At 42.5% G+C, this 20,239-nt stretch overlaps 1 protein-coding gene across 1 annotated transcript in view; it reads right to left on the bottom strand.

The window, feature by feature from the left end:
• Positions 1 to 20,239, bottom strand: part of LOC126198570 (acetylcholine receptor subunit alpha-L1) — a 580,573-nt gene that overhangs the window by 46,840 nt on the left and 513,494 nt on the right. The window contains exon 6 of the mRNA XM_049935001.1: positions 7,433 to 7,776. Coding sequence (XP_049790958.1) covers positions 7,433 to 7,776 — 344 coding nt within the window. The remainder of the gene's footprint in view (positions 1 to 7,432; positions 7,777 to 20,239) is intronic.

The following is a 20,239-nucleotide window of genomic DNA, read 5'->3' as shown; positions in this document are numbered from 1 at the left end:
CGGTGAAAAGGCGGTTGCAGCACTGTGACCCAATGACAACTACCACAGACGAACTTCGGAACCAGGTGAACGCAGCATTGATGGATTTGTCACAGGACGCCAGTCGCGCCTTATACACGTTGATTCCATCACGCATGGCACAAGTTATCAGAGCCCATGACGGACCGTGTGGCTACTAGGCAACTGGACACATGCTGAGCAGAGTGACTTAAATGCTAATCTTTCTGCAGAATATGTTGCGTGGAAATGAATGGCCTATCTCTAGTCATTCAAGGTGTTCTGTTTTTTTCTGAATTTATTTGCATGGCCATCTTTCACATCAGATGGTAGAGTCAATTATTATTAGCTCCCCTATCGTAAGCTTACTGCATCTTCTTTGGACATTCTGAAAGTAGGCTTACATATTTTTGCACATTTTGGCAGTTACTGATTAGAAACGGTATTTGTTTGTAAAGTTGATGTGCCATTTACTTACGATTTTTTGTTCGCAGATTCGGCGAACCAATACTTTTACTCCTTACCATTCAAAGTTTTTAATGACGCTAGCTGTATGTGGGTACTGAAATGTGTCGGTGGTAACAGATGAAAATTTATGTTGGATCAGGGCTTTAATTTGCCTTTCCCACTTGACGCGGGCCATCGCTTTATTACCTCAGCCATCTGAACTTGCTCCCGTTCTAACTCAAGTTCCCAGCCTGTTACGCACTACTGACATCGTGACACACTTAAACCCCTTATTCGCAGTTCCTGATCACCGTAAGAGAGAGGGAATAGTGTGCATCCGCACTGAAAGAAAATGTCGTTCATAGTCCCACCTTGCTGACACAAACGCGCGCGTCTCTTCGGTCTCCGCTGGCGAGGCCTCTGTGTGTGTAGAAATTACGTGTTTGTTAGGCGACGCAATATACTGTACTGAGTGAAAAAGTATCAAGTGACACGGGGTAGGTAATACAAGTATTCTATTAACCAAAGAGTATTCATGTGTGATTTATGCTTGCGTACAGCATCAACACGTGCAATAAGGAGATATTTCAACAGCAATTTCCTAATACTAAATTTCCTAATCCAAACAAGATTCATCGATTTTTCAATAAATTTCGTGAAACGGTGTTACTGACAAGAAAGGTAGACAGCCACATACAGTATGAAATTTTCACTCTGCAGCGGAGTGTGCGCTGATATGAAATTTCCTGGCGGATTATAACTATGTGCCGGTCCCGAGTTCGAGTCTCAGTCTGGCACGCAGTTTTAATCTGCCAGGAAGTTTCATATCAGTGCACACTCCGCTGCAGAATGAAAATTTCATTCTGGAAACATCCCCCAGGGTGTGGCTAAGCCATGTCTCCGCAATATCCTTTCTCCCAGGAGTGCTTGTTCTGCAAGGTATGCAGGAAAGCTTCTGCGAAGTTTGGAAGGTAGGAGACGAGGTAATGGCGGAATTAAAGCTGTGAGGACGGGTCGTGCTTAGGTAGCTCAGATGTTAGAGCACTTGCCGGCGAAAGGCTAAGGTCCCGAGTTCGTGTGTCGGTCCGGCACACAGTTTTAATCTTCCAGGAAGCTTCAGCCACATGCAGTGCTTACAGAAGCATCTCCACATGACTCTGGACATGCTGGTGGAAGGCCTCCTGGAAATACGTTCGGTATATTTTTCAGCAAATGGGAATTTTGTATGAACCATACGATCCCACGAGCCGGAGGGTTGGCTACCAAGTTACAAGCCTATAAAATATCTGCATCCGGGTTAAGTGCCACAACTTAAACCGGATGACCCTTCAAAAAGGTTGCAGTTCTGTAAATCTTCAGAAAGTAGGAGTGTGATGTGATGATGTTAGTGGTGAGAAAATAATAGGCCCTATCCTTTTCCCTTAAACATTTAACGGGGCGAGATATGTAGATAATATTTTGCTGCCTTTTGTTGACCAATTAAGTGAGAGAGAACGTGCTTCGCGGCCCATCAGCAGGGCTCTGCGGTGGCACACAGAGCCAGCTTGTCATTAAATGAGATTCATGACCTGTTTCAAGACACATTTACCACATGAGACCCCCTGTTCCCCCGACTTAACCTATTGCGATTTTTATTCTGGGGACGTTAGAATAGAACATGTACAAGTGAATTCCACAGGATTTAGAGGAACTTAAAACCAGCATTCGTCAAGAAACTGCTGTCACTTCTCAAAGGGAACTACAGAGTGTAAAGAACAATCTCCAAAATAGGTGTCAGAAATACTTGAATAATGCAGTGGGGCACTTCTAGCATCTCCTTGCTTAATACACGTGTATACTCTCCGCTGATCATGTAAGACATCTTCAATAATACACTGTCTCTCTCTCTCTGTCTCTCTCTCTCTCTCTTCCTCTCTCTTCCCTACACACACACAAACACACACACACACATTAAATATAAACTTTTCTAAAAGATTAAAAGGCAGGCAACGATCACAGCCTACACGAAAATCAAATGAACAACCATAAATACAGCAATACCGTGCTGAGTGCGAACAGATGTAACTGCACTTCTATTTCTGAAGTGAGGTGAAATGCAATTGACCCCAAGGCTGCGTAAGAGAAAGTGCAAAAAGGCAAAAAAGACTCACGTCCAGAATATGCCTTACGGGCGTGTGAGTTCCTACTATCAGGACGAGAAGGTTCTTTGGTTCTCGAGAGATGTTAAGTGCCAGCTTAGGAGCACCGTGGGGTGGTGGTGGGATGCACGAGGAATCGAATGGACAGTCGGTTACGGGAGCACTGGCGGATGTCAGACGAAAGTGTGAAGCGGGCAACGTGTGACAGAGGTTCACACGAGGGTGCCACGTACGGTGTTCGTGCTTCCTTGTCGACAGGCTCACCTGTTGCTGCTCGTAGACTTTCTGACTACTTTCGTATAGATGTCGGTTGAAAATGGTGAGTCCCCTTGTGCCATCTTGTCTTTGAGGTCTCTTTGGCATTACATCATCACGTTGTGTATTAGTGCTGACAGCGATTTCTCAATGCATGGGCCCTATCTTATTTCTTCCATGCTTCAATTAATTTTTGTTTTCGCCAAGGGTTAAATGAGCACAACAACAGATTTTTCTTCCAGTCTCTTAGATTTCTACAGTTATGATATACGTTTATTTGTGGTTGAGGACGTTCATAAAATTTATTGAGCAACACCACCTACCCGACCACTCCGGGTCTTGTTTTATTAAGAAAAATTCAGTAAAGTGTTCGTGATGGGGTCTTGTACCCATTAATAACTCCACGAGTTCAAGGCTAATGATTCTTTCTCCGTCTTACAAAGTGTGTTTGCTCTTGTTACGCGTCCTGCACCGGGACACGTTTGGCTGTATATATAGCGAACGCCTAGGGGTCACCTGCACCCGCTTGTGTGTGTCCTCTGGAAGACCTGTACATGAAAGGTACTGTGTTTTTTTAAGAAAAAGTCTTTGGTATTTGTTTACATAGTCACTCTTTAGTAGTCTTCTTCACTGGTTGTCAAGTGTTTGAGATTATATCGCTTTGGTTATTTATTGAAGGACTTCAAAAGAAAATACAAAGGTCATATGATTCCATGTGTTCCGTATAATATTTCACGATTACGGGCTATAGTTGATTTTTTGTTTATCGCTTAAGATTTCTAAGTTTTTGAAGAATTACATTTTTTTTTCTAAAGCTGTATTGTCTTATGTATATTCGCACTTTTCTTATGTGTCCCACTTGAGTACACTGTGATTCCAAGCTTTGGTTTGAAATTAAAAAGAAGATTGTTTCAAAAATTGCTAAATATTTATTTACAAAATAATTATCTGTATGAACTGTAAACTTTCACTGCACATTTCTGACATCTGCGAAAATGCAATTTTCGACTTTGTTATCATGATTTGAAAATGGGTCTCGGCCCAGTCTTCAAATGAATAAGAAGTAAGAATTTGCACTGGTTTATCGTTCTATTGATTAACAGAAGTTGCTAATCCAAGCTACTCCATTATGCTGGAAGTTCGTATGTAAAATAATTGTTCTTGCTCACTGATTTAATATATATGTTTGGCAAGTGTACTTATTTCCTGCAAGCAGACACTCGTTGTTGGGAAAATAATAAAGATTTTTAGCTGTTATTGCATTTTTGTCTCAGTCACCACCACTCCCGGATCCCCATGTCGTGTTATCACATTTCTTTCGATCTCAACCCAAGCTAAAAAAGAAGGAAAAAGCAGTAGCTTGCAGAATATGTAAACAAGTGGGAGGTACACCATAAGTAAATTCCACACCAACTTCATAAAGAGACACTCTTTCTAATCTATCAAAACAAAAATGTAGAAACAAATGTGTCCATACTTCCAGAATGACCACAGAAGATGCTTTGTAATAAAAGTGAAATATGTTCGGTGTAAAACTCTCTTTAATTAACTGCAGTAAGCTTTAGGCAGAGAAACCAATAATAGTTGAAATGTAGAATAGTCTCTTATTCCGTTGTTAAATGATGGTAGCCTATTAATTTTATGTGCTGCAGTCCATTTCTGAAATTAAATAAATTCCTCTGGAAAATTAAGATTTTTTCCAAATGTGAAAACAATATTTCCATAATTTTAAAAGCGTTGCAATGCAGAAAATTTTGTCACTGATGTATTTAATAAAGTCTCTGTTACTTTATCACTCTGCCAAACACCAGTACTCTCTAAGTGAAATCAAATTATGCAGACATGTTATTAAAATCAGTTATAAGTTAAATACATTTTGAAGTTGAAGCTATGTAAAACTGACTGAAATTCCCATTTTTATGTAGGTAAAATTGTTAAGATATTAACAAAACTCAGTTAATTTTCTAATATCAAATGTTTCATGGTAAGAAAAACCTTCTTCTGTTTCAAGGTGCAGGATGGCGCTTGAATGAGGAAATATGACTTAGCGTTATACAAGGTGTCCCATAAGGTTTGGGCAATATTCGGGGATACGAAAGGAATAATCGTTCAAAGCAAATAAGTATAGTAAACGTGGGCTCTAAAATGTATACCTGAAGAGGTGTGAGCAGTTGTCCATCTTCACCACTGTGAAACACGTCTCTTCCACTGAACAACAACACATAGCTCTTATATTATGTACTTTGTAGCCCATGTTTACTAGACTTATTTTCTTCGAATGATCGCACCCTGCATAAACAGTTTTAAAAATACATAGTATTGTACGTCACAAAGTTCTATAACTAGGGAACTAATAATATATTCCAAATAATTTTAATATATTATATAGCTCTTAAATATGTACAAATCCAAAAATTTACAAATGCTGGGTAAAATATAATCCCACGTCTAGCAACAACAATAATTGTAGGAAATATGAGAAACTCCTTATGCCAGTCACTAGTGGCGCAATCCTTCATTAGATTCTAAAATCAGTCACTAGACAGAAGTACATACCCAGAAATATCATGTGTTCCTGGGTACGCTATCTGCTACGTGCAACAGTCTCCCCTACTTCGCATAGTTATTGAAAATTTAAAAATTTAAAATGCTGTCATAATCTGCACATTCCGACGTACAAAGGGCAGTCAAATGAAATGAGACACATGGGATAAAGTACGTACTCTGTTCATTATTTCAAAAGTAATCGCCATAGCTGTTAATAAATTTACCACGTGGGCCCATCCACACGTTTTCAAGGTTATTTTATGTAGGCTTAGAAGACCTTATATATTCTCTATTGAATTTAGATACCTCACTATGTGATTTCCATATTGTTGGAGCCCGGAAAAAAGAAAAAAAAATACATAACATTTGCGTCCGTCGATTTACTTCGACGACGAGGTATACAACTGGGTACTATAACGGTTCCGTCCACAACATTTTTCCATGAAGGCAGTGACCGTCTTGTCTCCATAGAATAAAAGTGTTAACAGTTATGGGCATTAATTTTGAAGTTATGAACGGTTTGTTTACTTTTTTTAGCACCTGTCTAGTTTTTATTTGACCACCCCTCATATAATGTTAAAGGTTTAACACCATAATTCAAATATTGAAGTTAGAAACTGTATACATGTGCTAAGACAGCGGAACTCACAGCATGCAAATTTTCCAGACTATTTTTCATCCAGCATTTGAGAATGAGACGACTTACCGATTTCCGGTAAACTGTACATGTAATTTCAAACCTCTTCTCCATGTGACCCCCACAAAATAACGAAATAGGAAGAAAATATATAGCTCACTACATGTTCGCCGTTGATACAGCAAAACCTCAGCAACAGGCACTGTTTTTTAATCTATTGCATCTTTTCTAGTAAATCTAGCTCCTATCTTTGGCTCTGAGATGTTGCACAGCGATCGCAGGTCCCTCTGGCAATATGACATCGAGTATGATGAAAGGAGTATGTGTGGAGGAACCAAGCGGAAATGAGGCCTCCTGTCGCTACCCCACCTGTAGTTTCGTTGCACATCACAATAGGCCCACGTTCTGATGACTGTATTCATCACTCTTACAATAGTACCGTTATTCGTAATATACCAATAATGCGGCAAAGTAGTAGTGCTAACGTACTGTCAGTCTACATTATTTTAGATTAATTCAAGTAAAACGAACAGTTTTATCCCTACAGCCTTATAACTAGATATAATATAATCTCACAATAATAAAAAAAGTCCTATGTCATGTAGGTGTAAAATTTTGTTAATTTTCATACCCAGGAAATACTTCAAAGGAAACTAAAACGAAGAACGACGCAAATTTCGCCAAGTACAGGAATGGAGACACTGATTTACTCTTGAACATAGCAGCGTTCGTTCCATTCGTTCCTTAATTGTGCTCTCTTTCTTTCTGTTTGAAAAAAAAATTGCTGTCATTATTGTCGAAACATTCAGGGGTCTGAGAGTAAGTAAGCGCCACATTTATTCTTTATACAGAGGATCTACGCGAATTTGAATAGAATATCAGCACTTGGGGTGGGCTTCATGGCGGAAGCATTGTAAGGATAGTTAGGGATAGTGACAGCCCATAATAACAATACTGTCTATATATTGCTTTTCAATTTAAAGTCATCTTACTTCAGAAAGTTACGAGCATCACATTTTTACCTTTCAAGGATGATTCGTACACACGTACAGAAAATCTGAGGCATCATCTTATCCTTGGGTAAACGTACGTAACTTTTCTAACCAATGATCTATCAGGGGAAACAAAGTGTAAAACATTTACGAAAATAGAAGAGCTTACCGACCTACAAAATAGGAGGTTTGTATGCGAAATTCTGCCACAAAGAAAATTGAGTTAAGCAACCAATAACCATAGGTATTGTGATTGCATATTCAATTCAGTGAATGTGACGTGTCATGACTATTACTGAGTGATGCTATAAATTAATTTCTGAACTTAAAGAGATTGTTCCTAATTCGGAAGGTGTGACAGGTTCGAATGAAATGTCCGAAATAGTGAGTAGGTCGGTAGCGTGTAGAACGGGGCTCACCTTTCTGACCCAGGGCGCCATCTTGTGCGTGCTGGGCTTGCGGTAGTGCACGTTGAGCACCATGATGGTGATGACGACGGACAGCCCGACGAGCACCATGGTGAAGAGCAGGTACTTGCCGAGCAGCGGCAGCGCCAGCGACGTGGACGGGATGATCTCGGAGATGAGCAGGAAGAACATGGTCTGCGACAGCAGGATCGAGATGCAGAGCGCGATCTTCTCGCCCGAGTCGGCCGGCAGGTAGAAGACGAGAACCGAGAGGTACGAGATGCCGACGCACGGCACGATCAGGTTGACCGTGTAGAACAGCGTCTTGCGCCGCAGCGTGATGTTGAAGAAGATGTCTGCAACAGCGGCCGCGCACGGGACCACTCTGTAGCAGCTGCAAGTAGGTCTCCACTAACAGCACTAACTTTCCACCTCTTATTGCGCTGTACCATCACTCGCACAGTTAGCTGCCCCGAAACGAACTGAAATCGGTTAGTTTTAAAACCCTCTCGAATCACTCTTTTTGACAATTCTATTTTCCGTCACAAAATAAAAGTTGAAGGGTAGATACTTCATTAACTGTAGAAGTCGATTATCTGTGCTTTGTAAAATTGCCGTGAATATGTCATATATATTTACTTTGGTTTTGAAACTCCGTGAATATGTCATATATATTTACTTTGGTTTTGAAACTCCGTGAATCACAGACCATTTTATCGCTACAGAATGTCGTTGACATGCGTATTTTATGAATCGCGGGAAGCACGCTGTTTCGGGTTCGTGACAGAAGCTTCTCTGATTGTTCAAGCAGTGCAATCACGGCTTTTTCAGACGACAGCGATGAGTGTCAAAAATGGAAAAAAAAGAAATTAAAAAATACACACGTATATACGTGTAATTAAACAGAAACAGCCGGAATGAAACAAACTCCATATGGAGGCTACAATAAAACTAAGTAGTGTATCGACAAAATTGTTATCTGCGTTCCAAGTAAATTTTCTTATTAGCCTAGTACTTACCAATGATACATGACTTAATTATAAGTAACTATTAACTTATTCCAGCGTTTTGGTTTCTAATGTTGAGATTGGTGAAATACACTCCTGGAAATTGAAATAAGAACACCGTGAACTCATTGTCCCAGGAAGGGGAAACTTTATTGACACATTCCTGGGGTCAGATACATCACATGATCACACTGACAGAACCACAGGCACATAGACACAGGCAACAGAGCATGCACAATGTCGGCACTAGTACAGTGTATATCCACCTTTCGCAGCAATGCAGGCTGCTATTCTCCCATGGAGACGATCGTACAGATGCTGGATGTAGTCCTGTGGAACGGCTTGCCATGCCATTTCCACCTGGCGCCTCAGTTGGACCAGCGTTCGTGCTGGACGTGCAGACCGCGTGAGACGACGCTTCATCCAGTCCCAAACATGCTCAATGGGGGACAGATCCGGAGATCTTGCTGGCCAGGGTAGTTGACTTACACCTTCTAGAGCACGTTGGGTGGCACGGGATACATGCGGACGTGCATTGTCCTGTTGGAACAGCAAGTTCCCTTGCCGGTCTAGGAATGGTAGAACGATGGGTTCGATGACGGTTTGGATGTACCGTGCACTATTCAGTGTCCCCTCGACGATCACCAGTGGTGTACAGCCAGTGTAGGAGATCGCTCCCCACACCATGATGCCGGGTGTTGGCCCTGTGTGCCTCGGTCGTATGCAGTCCTGATTGTGGCGCTCACCTGCACGGCGCCAAACACGCATACGACCATCATTGGCACCAAGGCAGAAGCGACTCTCATCGCTGAAGACGACACGTCTCCATTCGTCCCTCCATTCACGCCTGTCGCGACACCACTGGAGGCAGGCTGCACGATGTTGGGGCGTGAGCGGAAGACGGCCTAACGGTGTACGGGACCGTAGCCCAGCTTCATGGAGACGGTTGCGAATGGTCCTCGCCGATACCCCAGGAGCAACAGTGTCCCTAATTTGCTGGGAAGTGGCGGTGCGTAGGATCCTACGGCACTGCGGCGGTACGTCCACCCGGCCTCCCGCATGCCCACTATACGCCCTCGCTCAAAGTCCGTCAACTGCACAGACGGTTCACGTCCACGCTGTCGCGGCATGCTACCAGTGTTAAAGACTGCGATGGAGCTCCGTATGCTACGGCAAACTGGCTGACACTGACGGCGGCGGTGCACAAATGCTGCGCAGCTAGCGCCATTCGACGGCCAACACCGCGGTTCCTGGTGTGTCCGCTGTGCCGTGCGTGTGATCGTTGCTTGTACAGCCCTCTCGCAGTGTCCGGAGCAAGTATGGTGGGTCTGACACACCGGTGTCAATGTGTTCTTTTTTCCATTTCCAGGAGTGTATAACCTATTTCATATTAAGGATAACCTATGATGTAATTATTTGTTCTTAATACTAGGTGACAGGAAATGTGATAATATCTACATATTGATGGAGTATGCGCCACTGGTTTCTAATGCATTTAGGAATAATAGATTCACAGTCAGTGTTCAAGAACGTAATTGTACTGTTGCTTATAAAACCTGGTGGCCTCCCTTGTTCTGCCCGCCGTGGTGGCCGAGCGGTTCTAGGCGCTTCAGTCCGGAACCGCGCGACTGCTACGGTCGCAGGTTCGAATCCTGCCTCGGGCATGGATGTATGTGTTGTCCTTAGGTTAGTTAGGTTTAAATAGTTCTAAGTTCTAGGGGACTGCTGACCTCAGATGTTAAGTCCCATAGTGCTCAGAGCCATTTGAGCCACTTTTCCCTTGCTCTAGAAAACTACCCTCTGTTGAATCCCACTGTAGAGTGGTGCCTCGAGGTGGGAAATCATCAGAATATAACCATTTTTCTTACTCGACGGATCATTTTGGTGTAATCAGATCTAATCAGTGCATTAATGGCCATGTACGTCACACATTCAGATTTCTAAACTGCGATGGCAGCACCATTACAATGCCAGTCGATATAGTCCTGTAGTATTCCAACTGATATAAAGAAAATGGTATGTCCTAGAAAGGCGGATAAATACCTGTCTAATGAAGAGGAAATTAAAAGTTTTTGGAATACTAAATATAACTGGAGTACCACTGACAAGTAGTGAAGTGGGAGTTTTTATTTTCATTTTCATTTAAGAAGCAAGTTCCATGTATCATCAAGTATTGAAATTACTTTCTTGTGAAACTTGCGCGCAGTTTATTGGTGATGTGAATGTTAAATTTTCTACTGAAAATACAAACATGAGTAGGTCATATGAGCATCATTTCTGTATTTTCTTTAAGACGGTACTGAAAAATGTTGTTCATTTCCTTTAAAAATCACATAAGCCATGGAGTCTTAAACTTATCTACTGGGAAGTGTAATAAATAATTAAAGCTCATATAATCTTACCAGGATTCTTTCCGTAAGTATTAATCCTCAGAGGCAAACAGTTTACAAATAGTTTATAGTTCTTTCCTCTCTGTGTTCACACAAGTTTCCATTACATGACTTACGGGATTTCCAAAATAACCAACTCATGCGTTCTATAACTAGGTAACTGCTGGCATCCAAATAACTGCGAAGACCAATGATTATTATCTTAGTGAAGTCTCCTATTTTTGTGGCTCATGTGGTCATTACTAAACAACAGACAATTCGTAAAAAAAATTTAGTGGATAAAATTTTAGAGCGTTGAGAGAAGATAAAGAAACGCTGTTTCACGGGACAAAAATGTTATGGGTATACGTTTCACTGCTCCCTTCCCATGACAGTTTTGACGTTAGTGACATTCAGAGATGTTGGTCATACTGTTTTGTAATGAATATTGTTTTAGAGATGTTGCTAAAAATGTCCCCCATTTACATTAATGTACAACTGGCGTCGGAGTACTGAGCTCAAAATAGCCAGGTGTCTCACGAATACGTCTCGTATACCAACCACCTCATCTCCCATCACAAGAAGAAATCCATAGGTCTGGAGGACGCCGTGACCACGGTACTGACCCAGCCTTAGCCATCCAACACTTGGGAGAACTTTATCTGAAACTAATGTTCGTATGCAAATTAAATTCCGTGTACAGATTTGTAGAGTTATTAGAGCAGATAAAAACTAATACTTTTATTTAATATATAATTATACGTATACATATACAGATGACGGTAGCACCACGTACAGAAGGTATAAAGTGGCACTGCATAGGCGGAGCTGTCATTTGTACACAGTGGATTCGTGTGAAAACGTTGCCGACGTGATTATGGCCGCCCGATGGGATTAACAGACTTTGAACGCAAAATGGTAGTTCGATCTAGGCGCATTGGTCATTCCATTTCGGAACTCATTACGGAATTCAAAGTCCCGAGATCAACAGTGTCAAGATAGTGTCGAGAATACCAACTTTCAGGGATTACCTATCGCCCGCATCTCGTGGTCGTGCGGTAGCGTTCTCGCTTCCCACGCCCGGGTTCCCGGGTTCGATTCCCGGCGGGGTCAGGGATTTTCTCTGCCTCGTGATGGCTGGGTGTTGTGTGATGTCCTTAGGTTAGTTAGGTTTAAGTATTTCTAAGTTCTAGGGGACTGATGACCATAGGTGTTAAGTCTCATAGTGCTCAGAGCCATTTGAACCATTTGGATTACCTGTCACCCTGGACAACCCAGCGACCGGCGGCCTTCACTTAGCGACCGAGAACAGTGGTATCTGCGTTGAGTTGTCAGTGCTAACAGACAAGGAACAATACCAGAAAAACCACAGAAATCAATGTGGGATGTATGACGAATGTATCTGTTAGCACAGTGCAGCGAAATTTGGTATTAACGGTCTTTGGCAGCAGATGACCGAAGCAAGTGCCTTTGCTAACAGCACGACAACGCCTGCAGCACCTGTCCTGGGCTCGTGACCATATCAGATGGACCCTAGACGACTGCGAAACTGTGGCCTGGACAGATGTGTGCCGATGTCAGTTTGCAAGAGCTAATGATAAGATTCGAGTGTGGTGCAAACCCCACGAAGACATGGAACCAATTTGTCAACAAGGTGCTGTGCAAGCTGATGGTGGTTCCACAATGGTTTGGGTGGTGTTTACATGGAACAGGCTGGGTCCTGTGGTCCAACTGAACCGATACTTGCTTCCGATGTTTGACTACCTGGACACCATTTTCAGGCGTTATTGGACTTCAGTTCCCAAATAACGGTGGAATTCTGTGGATAACAAGGTACCATGTCACCGGTCTTGAAGAACATTCTGGACAGCTCGAGCGAATGCTTTGGTGACCCAGATCGCCCTACATTAATCCCATCGAAACTTTTATGGGGCATAATCGAGAGGTCATCTCGTGCACAAAATTCTTTACTGGCCGCACTTTCTCAGTTATGGACGGCTATAGAGGCAGAATAGCTCAATATTTCTGCAGGGGACTGCCAACCACTTGTTGAGTCCATTGAATGTCAAATTGCTGCATCAAGCCCGGCAAAAGGATGTCCAATACAATATTACGAGATATCGTATAACTTTTGTCACCTCTACGTACACTCCCTACTTCGACAATCATGAGTTATTTTGCTGCCAAAATAACAAAAGACAGCTACTCCTTTTAGTGTCCCATTTCCTAATCTAATTCCGTCACCATCTCCTAAATTAATTCGACTACAATTCATCACTTTTCTTTACTTTTCTTAATCTCTATCCCATATTCTCCTTTTCATCTAGCTGCTACCCATTCCCCTGAAGTGCTTTTCTGAGTACTTTTACGTCTTTGGCGAAATATGAATGACATAGACGTCCTTAAAAGTTTTTATTCCTTCTCTCAGAGCTTTAATTCCTTTTACGTATTCCTCACTGGCAAAGTACTGTAGTCAGCGTAACAGAATTACCTACACGAAGTTATATGTTCATTTACACTTGCTTTCTACCAGACCTCACAGGTACTTTTCCTAGAATAGCGCAACATCGGTATCTATATTCGGCATTCACTTGAGTCCATGACACGTTGAGCTGCTGACCTACGCCGGGCAAAAGGAGGTTCGACGCGATATTGGGAGGCATCCCATGACTTTGCCACCTCAGTACATATCACAAACGTCACAGGCCAGCGTTTCCTTGTTACGGGTCGTTGAAGTGTTTGACGCTTGAGTTCCGACATGCCGTCGCCACTGCTGTCAATAGTGAAAACTTATCCTTTCAGGGCATATAGATTGGGGGTTGGCGATGGGTTACCACTCCAAGACAGAAAACTTGTTAACGGTAAGCTTACTACAAGAAAACCTCGAATTTGGTAACACGAAATGAAGAAAATGTGTGAACGACGTATACGATGTGGAACGTAGAAAATTTGCAGTTTTTACAAGACAGTTGCCTCATTGCAGCCTAGTCAAGGAGATCGAATGATATAACATGGATGTAAAAGCTTTACAAGAGATTTTCTGAGAGGTTACTGGTACCCTCGGTGTGGAAAAGTATATCATATTTTATGAAAGCTGCGAGGCAGGACAAAAATTAGATGTAGTATTTTCTGTGAGTAAGGTTATACTTGCTAACTCATGTGGGATTTCGCCACTGACGTCTAGAATAACAGTATTAAAATAAGCACCACGATATGTAAAGTGTCATTTGTGAATTGCCATGTACTCATAGAAGAAAGCACATGTCGACTGAAGGATGAATTCTATGCGAGATCTCAGGTTGTCATGGATGCCATTTGCAACAGCAATTGTAAAGTCTTACTGGACGATAGGAATGCTTAAGTGAGAAGAGAAGATGTATTCCATTCAACAACTAAAAGACACAGTTCACATGAAATCAGCAATGACAACTGCATCGGGTTCCTAACCTTTGCAACATCGAAAAGGATGTTCATCGACAGCAGCTTGGGTGCTGCCAGATGGTAAAACAGTTAATCAGATAAATCGCATTGCAGTTGACATCAAAGCAAAGAACTGGCTGACGGATGTAAAGATAGCACGGGGTGTAGAGTGTGGGAGCGACCAGTTTCTAGTAAAAAGCTGGCTACATGTGAAAGGGTACAGTACCGCCCGACATTGAAAATAGGTACAAAATACTTCATTATTCTTGTCAGAACAACACATTTTTTGTGTAAAAATAACTCAATTTCAATTAATGCAGCGAAGCCGGATACCAGTGTGGGAAAGAATGACAATTTATTTATTTAATTGATCGAATGTGCACTCCCACAAAGTAAATCCCTACATCCAGTTTGGTGAGATCTGTGAAATGAATGAATGTATGGTCGTCTGCTAACCACAGATAGTGAATGTGAATATATGATCATCTTTGAGTCGATCCTTTGGCCACCTTTGGTGGGACCAAAGACATGAAATTTACCAGAGCTTTGAGCGCCTGAAATGTGGCTGACCAATACGATAGCAAGGTGCTTCCCCCACCTCGACAGAGATGGGAGATGACCTAGAGAACGGCCATATGTCAGCACTCTGCCGCTGGATCTTGTGCTGTTAAGACCTGTTTTAGTTGTGCTCCGTAATGACGAAAGAGTGGAGACATGGTATGCATGTGGAATATTTAAGAGTAGTTTGAACTAATAATTTCTCTATCTCAGAAACTTTTGTGGGGAGAATTAAATGTCAGGCAGGTAACATTAATGGGATTGTAGTAATCTTCGGAAGTGACCAACGGTCACAATGAAACCACGTGTAGCAATAAGTTGAAATACTTCCATGTGCTTAAGTTAAGCTGAATTACTAGCGTGTGTACAATAAGTTGAAATATTTAAGAAATAGCGTGTGTACCATAAGCTGAAATATTTAAGAAACGGCGTGTGCAGGACTTGAAATTAGAGACGAGTACTTCCACGTGGTGAGTACTGTGTGAGTCTCAATCTGTGTATGAGACAAAGGATAAAGAGAAGTACTCGTCCATGGTATCAGTTGAGGACTCGCGTGTGTGATGAATATGTTCTTAATGTTATTCCGTGTGACGCTAGATTTAAACTCTGAGAGAGAATCAAGGTGAGTCGGCCGTCTATCCAGCAACGCCACTTGGCTTGCATTGCACAGGAAGACGTGCATATATCTCCAGAGTTCATAGTAGGAAAGTAGAATTACAGAGTGGGGTAGTGTCGTGTGAAACTGGGATAAATATTAATTGAAGTGGGAAAGCTGGAAGTGATACTGTTGTGACTATTTAGTGTTGTATTTCATGTTGCAGTGTGATGTATGTCATGTAATTTTGGGTATGTGTGGTTTGCATGGGAGAGTAGCAAGGTAGTTTCAAAAGATTTGTGGGTTATGCTTGTTCCTTCTGTGTCGCTCGATCTGGAGGAAAGTTTCGTGATGATGATTGTGAGAGTCGAAGTGTGAGGTGTAATGAAAGATCCACCATCCTATCCAGAAAGTGCACTGTAGCGTTAAATAAATTACGAGACCATAATATAGAGATTCACTAATGTAAAGCCATGCCCACTGGGCGGAATTTCTCATATGTTATTGTTGTAGGTTATAGAATTTGTGTGTTTAGGTTAGAGAATTTATCGGAATAAATAAGATAGTGAAAAGGAAAAGATTGGTGGCATTTTCCATTGAATTGTATGTTGTCATAATGTCCCGAATTTATAATGTGTGCGCCATTCATATTCAGTGGGATGGCCACGTGTTAATAAAAGCCGTTAAATAAAAGACAAAAAGAAAATGTGGTATTGCCAGTGCGTAGTGTACAGTCAGAGTTCTGTAAATCACTGATAGTCAGATATGCGTTTCCGTTGCGTATTAATCATATAGGAGGGTAACTTGTAACTAAGTGTGAGTACTAGAGTTCATGTTACTCGTCAAATAAGAAAGAATCCACTCGCTTAGCAGACCACTCATCTTGCAGGCCTGACTGCTTGATGCCACAGTATGAGCATGTGGGTGCCTCTCACAAGTTCAACCCACAGCCAGAGCTAGAAACAATCTTAAGAAAGTGGCATGCTAACATGCCAATGTGTTCAAAATTGCTAAAAAAGAGACGAAATTTTGGTCCAACTCAACAGCCGCTTTGAAATTCTGCAGGAAGAGAATCCCTCCCTACCCTCATCCCCCACCCCAAAAAGAAATCTTGTAAAGAGGATAAAGAGCAGAAGCGATTCAGTCTCGAAAAATGACGTCAAGAAGCGCACTCCTTGATGGCAAAAGCGCTCAACCTCGCTAGGCTAGAGACAGTCGATCAGTAGGATCAATAGCGTTCAAGAAGTTCACATTTATTTCTCAGATTATTGTATTGCACACCTTGTGTATCAGATTGTTCCAATACCGGTCATACTCCTGCCGCCTTAGGAGATGACCACCGATTCGTAGCCACGGATGACAGAAGACAGCCTCCAGTACCAGCCGCCACTGACGGATAACCCAGAAGCCCACAAACACTGTGTCCGCCTGGGGCACAAACTGCTCTAAACTCCAGCATCGCTCGCGTCAGTCGGCCTACCATATCAGCAGGCCAGGATCGGCATTCAGCATGACCTCACGCCATCAGACATCGCCATCCATATGATGGGACCACCGATTCGTAGCCACGGATGACAGAAGACAGCCTCCAGTACCAGCCGCCACTGACGGATAACCCAGAAGCCCACAAACACTGTGTCCGCCTGGGGCACAAGCTGCTCTAAACTCCAGCATCGCTTGCGTCAGTCGGCCTACCACATCGGCAGGCCAGGATTGGCATTCAGCATGACCTCACGCCATCAGACATCGCCATCCATATGATGGGAAAACACGGGCAGTGACCTTGGAGGGATAGTATACGCCCAGAATGATGTTTGAGAGACGGCACACCTGTGGCGTGGGCACTCCATTACCGAGCAGAGCTTCCGACGAGGTGCGCCTTCCTCACCAGGGTCCAACCCTGCTGATTAGACGTCACCTCGACACAGGGTTGATGCAACGACATGTGGCAGCATGAGCCGGCCACTGGAATCAGCAGATGCCTCGACTGCTTCCTAAGCCACCAGAGATGTACGCTATGTGATCAAAAGTATTCGGACACCAGGTTGAAAATAATTTCCAAGTTCATGGTGCCCCCCATCGGTAATGCTGGAATTCAATATGGTGTTGGACAACCATTGGTCTCTGTCAGCTTCCACTCTCGCGGGCATACGTTGATTCAGGTCCTCGAAGGTTTCTTGGGGAATTCGAGCCCAATCTTCACCGAGTGCTGCACTGGGGTGAGGTACCGATGTCGGTCGGTGAGGCCTAGCACGAAGTCGGCGTTCAAAAACATCCCAAAGGTGTTCAGTAGGACACAGGTCATGCCTCTATGCAGGTCACTCCATTACAGCGATGTTATTGCCGTGTAACCACTCCGCCACACACCGTGCATTATGAACAGATGCTCGATCGTGTTGTAAGATGCAATCGCCATCCCCGAATTGCTCTTCAACACTGGGAAGCAAAAAGGTCCTTAAAACATCAATGTGCTGTGATAATGCCACAAGGGGTGCATCCTCCCACATGGAAAACACGATCACACCATAACACCGCCGCCTCCGAATTTTACTGTTGGCAATACAAACGCTGGAAGATGACGTTCACCGGGAATTCGCCATACCCACCCTGCCATTGGATCACCACATTGTGTACCGTGATTCGTCACTCCACACAAGGTTTTCCCACTGTTCAATTGCCCAATGTTTACGCTTCTTATACCAATCGAGGCGTCGTTTGACATTTACCGGCGTGACGTGTGGCTTATGAGCAGCCGATCGACCATGAAATCCAAGTTTTTTCACCTTCCGCCTATCTGTCATAGTACTTGCAGTGGATTCTGATGCAGTTTGGAATTTCTGTGTGATGGTCTGGATATATGCCTGTCTATTACACATTACGACCCTCTTCAACTGTCGGCGGTCTCTGTCAATCAACAGACGACGTCGGCATGTACGCTTTTGTACTGTATCTGTCCCTTCACGTTTCCACTTCACTATCACATCGGAAACAATGGAACTAGGGATGTTTAGGAGTGTGTAAATCTCACGTACAGACGTATGACACAAGAGACACCCAATCACCTGACCACGTTCGAAGTCCGTGAGTTCCGTGGACCGAACCATTCTGCTCTCTCAAGATGTCTAATGACTACTGAGGTGGCTGATAAAGAGTACCTGGCAGCAGGCGGCAGCACAATGCGCCTAATATGAAAAACGTATGTTTTGGGGGTGTCCGGATATTTTTTATCACATAGTGTATCCAGATAAATAAATGAGGCAATATTTAATCCTGTTTTACTGTGCCTGCCGACGCCTCACAAGCTCCTCCGTTTTTTTCCTGACAAACAATAGGTGTTTCCTTACGGAAGATATAAATGAGATGATTACTAAGACTTTTTTCCAACTCAGACAACTAATGGAAGAAAGGAACAAAGGAAGTATCGCTTCTATTTTAATTATGTTTCATATACCATTTCCATTGTAATCCAGTGAACTGCAGCGTTTTTATTGCGCAAACATCTGAATTTGCCTACCCATATACCCCACAACCCACTATACGTGCTAGGCGGAGGGTACTTCGTACTAAAATAATCGATTTTGTTCATGATACAACCGATGTTGAGTGAGAGAGGAATAACTCTCTGTATGCCTCTGCGTGCGGCCTGATCTCTGTTATCTTATTGTTGTTTTCTTCGAATACAGGGTTCACCGAGGACTGCGTCGTCTTTCTTCCAAGGATGCTACTCAACTTCCACGAGCATTGCTGTTGCAGTTACGTGTAGGCTACACCGGCTTGTTACACTCCTGGAAGTGCTGTAGGGATACGAAGTCTTTTTGGACATTAGTACTCTCAATGAGTTACCGACCGACGTTGCCAAGCAGCGATATCACTTGTTAAAATATTTTCCTGTAATTTAAACTGTATTGTAACATTCCCTATTATTTTGACTACGGGGCTGTATGAAAGGTTCTAAACAGCTGACAATCAGGAGTTTCATGTTCTGTGAGCAATATTTCTGGAGTTAATAGTGTTTTATTGAAATTTGACCGAAATTGCGATCCACTAGTTTCAAGCCGCAAACATAATTTGATACGAGGGCCAAGTTTAGACGTCGTATTCACTGGGTCGGCACCGTTTTCTGAACGAAGCAGTAATTTTTCAGTTTCCGTTTCCATTTCATTGCAGATTATCTATCATCAGTTACGGTAGGGGGTCAAAGTTATTATTTTTTTATTTATTTACACGTCAAGTTCTGTAGGAACAAATTGAGGAGCAAATCTGCAAAGTCATGGAACGTGTCAGTACATGAAATTACAACATAAAAGTAATAACAGATTAAATAAATGTTTATGTACCCGAGAAAAGTCAGCCCATACGTTTAAGTAAACGCACTCAACAATACAATAAGAATCAGCTTAATTTTTCAAGGAACTCCTCGACAGAATAGAAGGAGTGACCCGTGAGGAAACACTTCAGTTTAGATTTCAAAGCGCGTGAATTGCTGCTAAGATTTTTGAATCTGAGTGGTAGCTTATTGAAAATGGATGCAGCAGTATACTGCACACCTTTCTCACAAGAGTTAAGGATGTCCGATCCAAATGCAGGTTTGATTTCTGCCGAGTATTAACCGAGAGAAAGCTGCTTATTCTTGGGAGTAAGATAATATTGTTAACAAGAACTGACAGTAAGGAATTAGTATCATTGTGGAAAACAATCTGTGCAAAGAATGAGAACTTCCACACTGATTACACCAGGCGTAGGGTATCATAAAGTTCGCAAAACAAGTTAGAAAAATTCCTGCATGTGTATTTTTAAAAACAGACGTTGGACTGAGAAGAAAACACATGATATTCATTTAAGGAATAATTCCAGGAAGTTGATATATTTC

Source organism: Schistocerca nitens, chromosome 8 (assembly GCF_023898315.1).
Source record: "Schistocerca nitens isolate TAMUIC-IGC-003100 chromosome 8, iqSchNite1.1, whole genome shotgun sequence".
NCBI lineage: Eukaryota > Metazoa > Arthropoda > Insecta > Orthoptera > Acrididae > Schistocerca > Schistocerca nitens.
The sequence above is the reverse complement of the archived record's forward strand: the minus strand, read 5'-3'. Positions and strand labels throughout refer to the sequence as shown.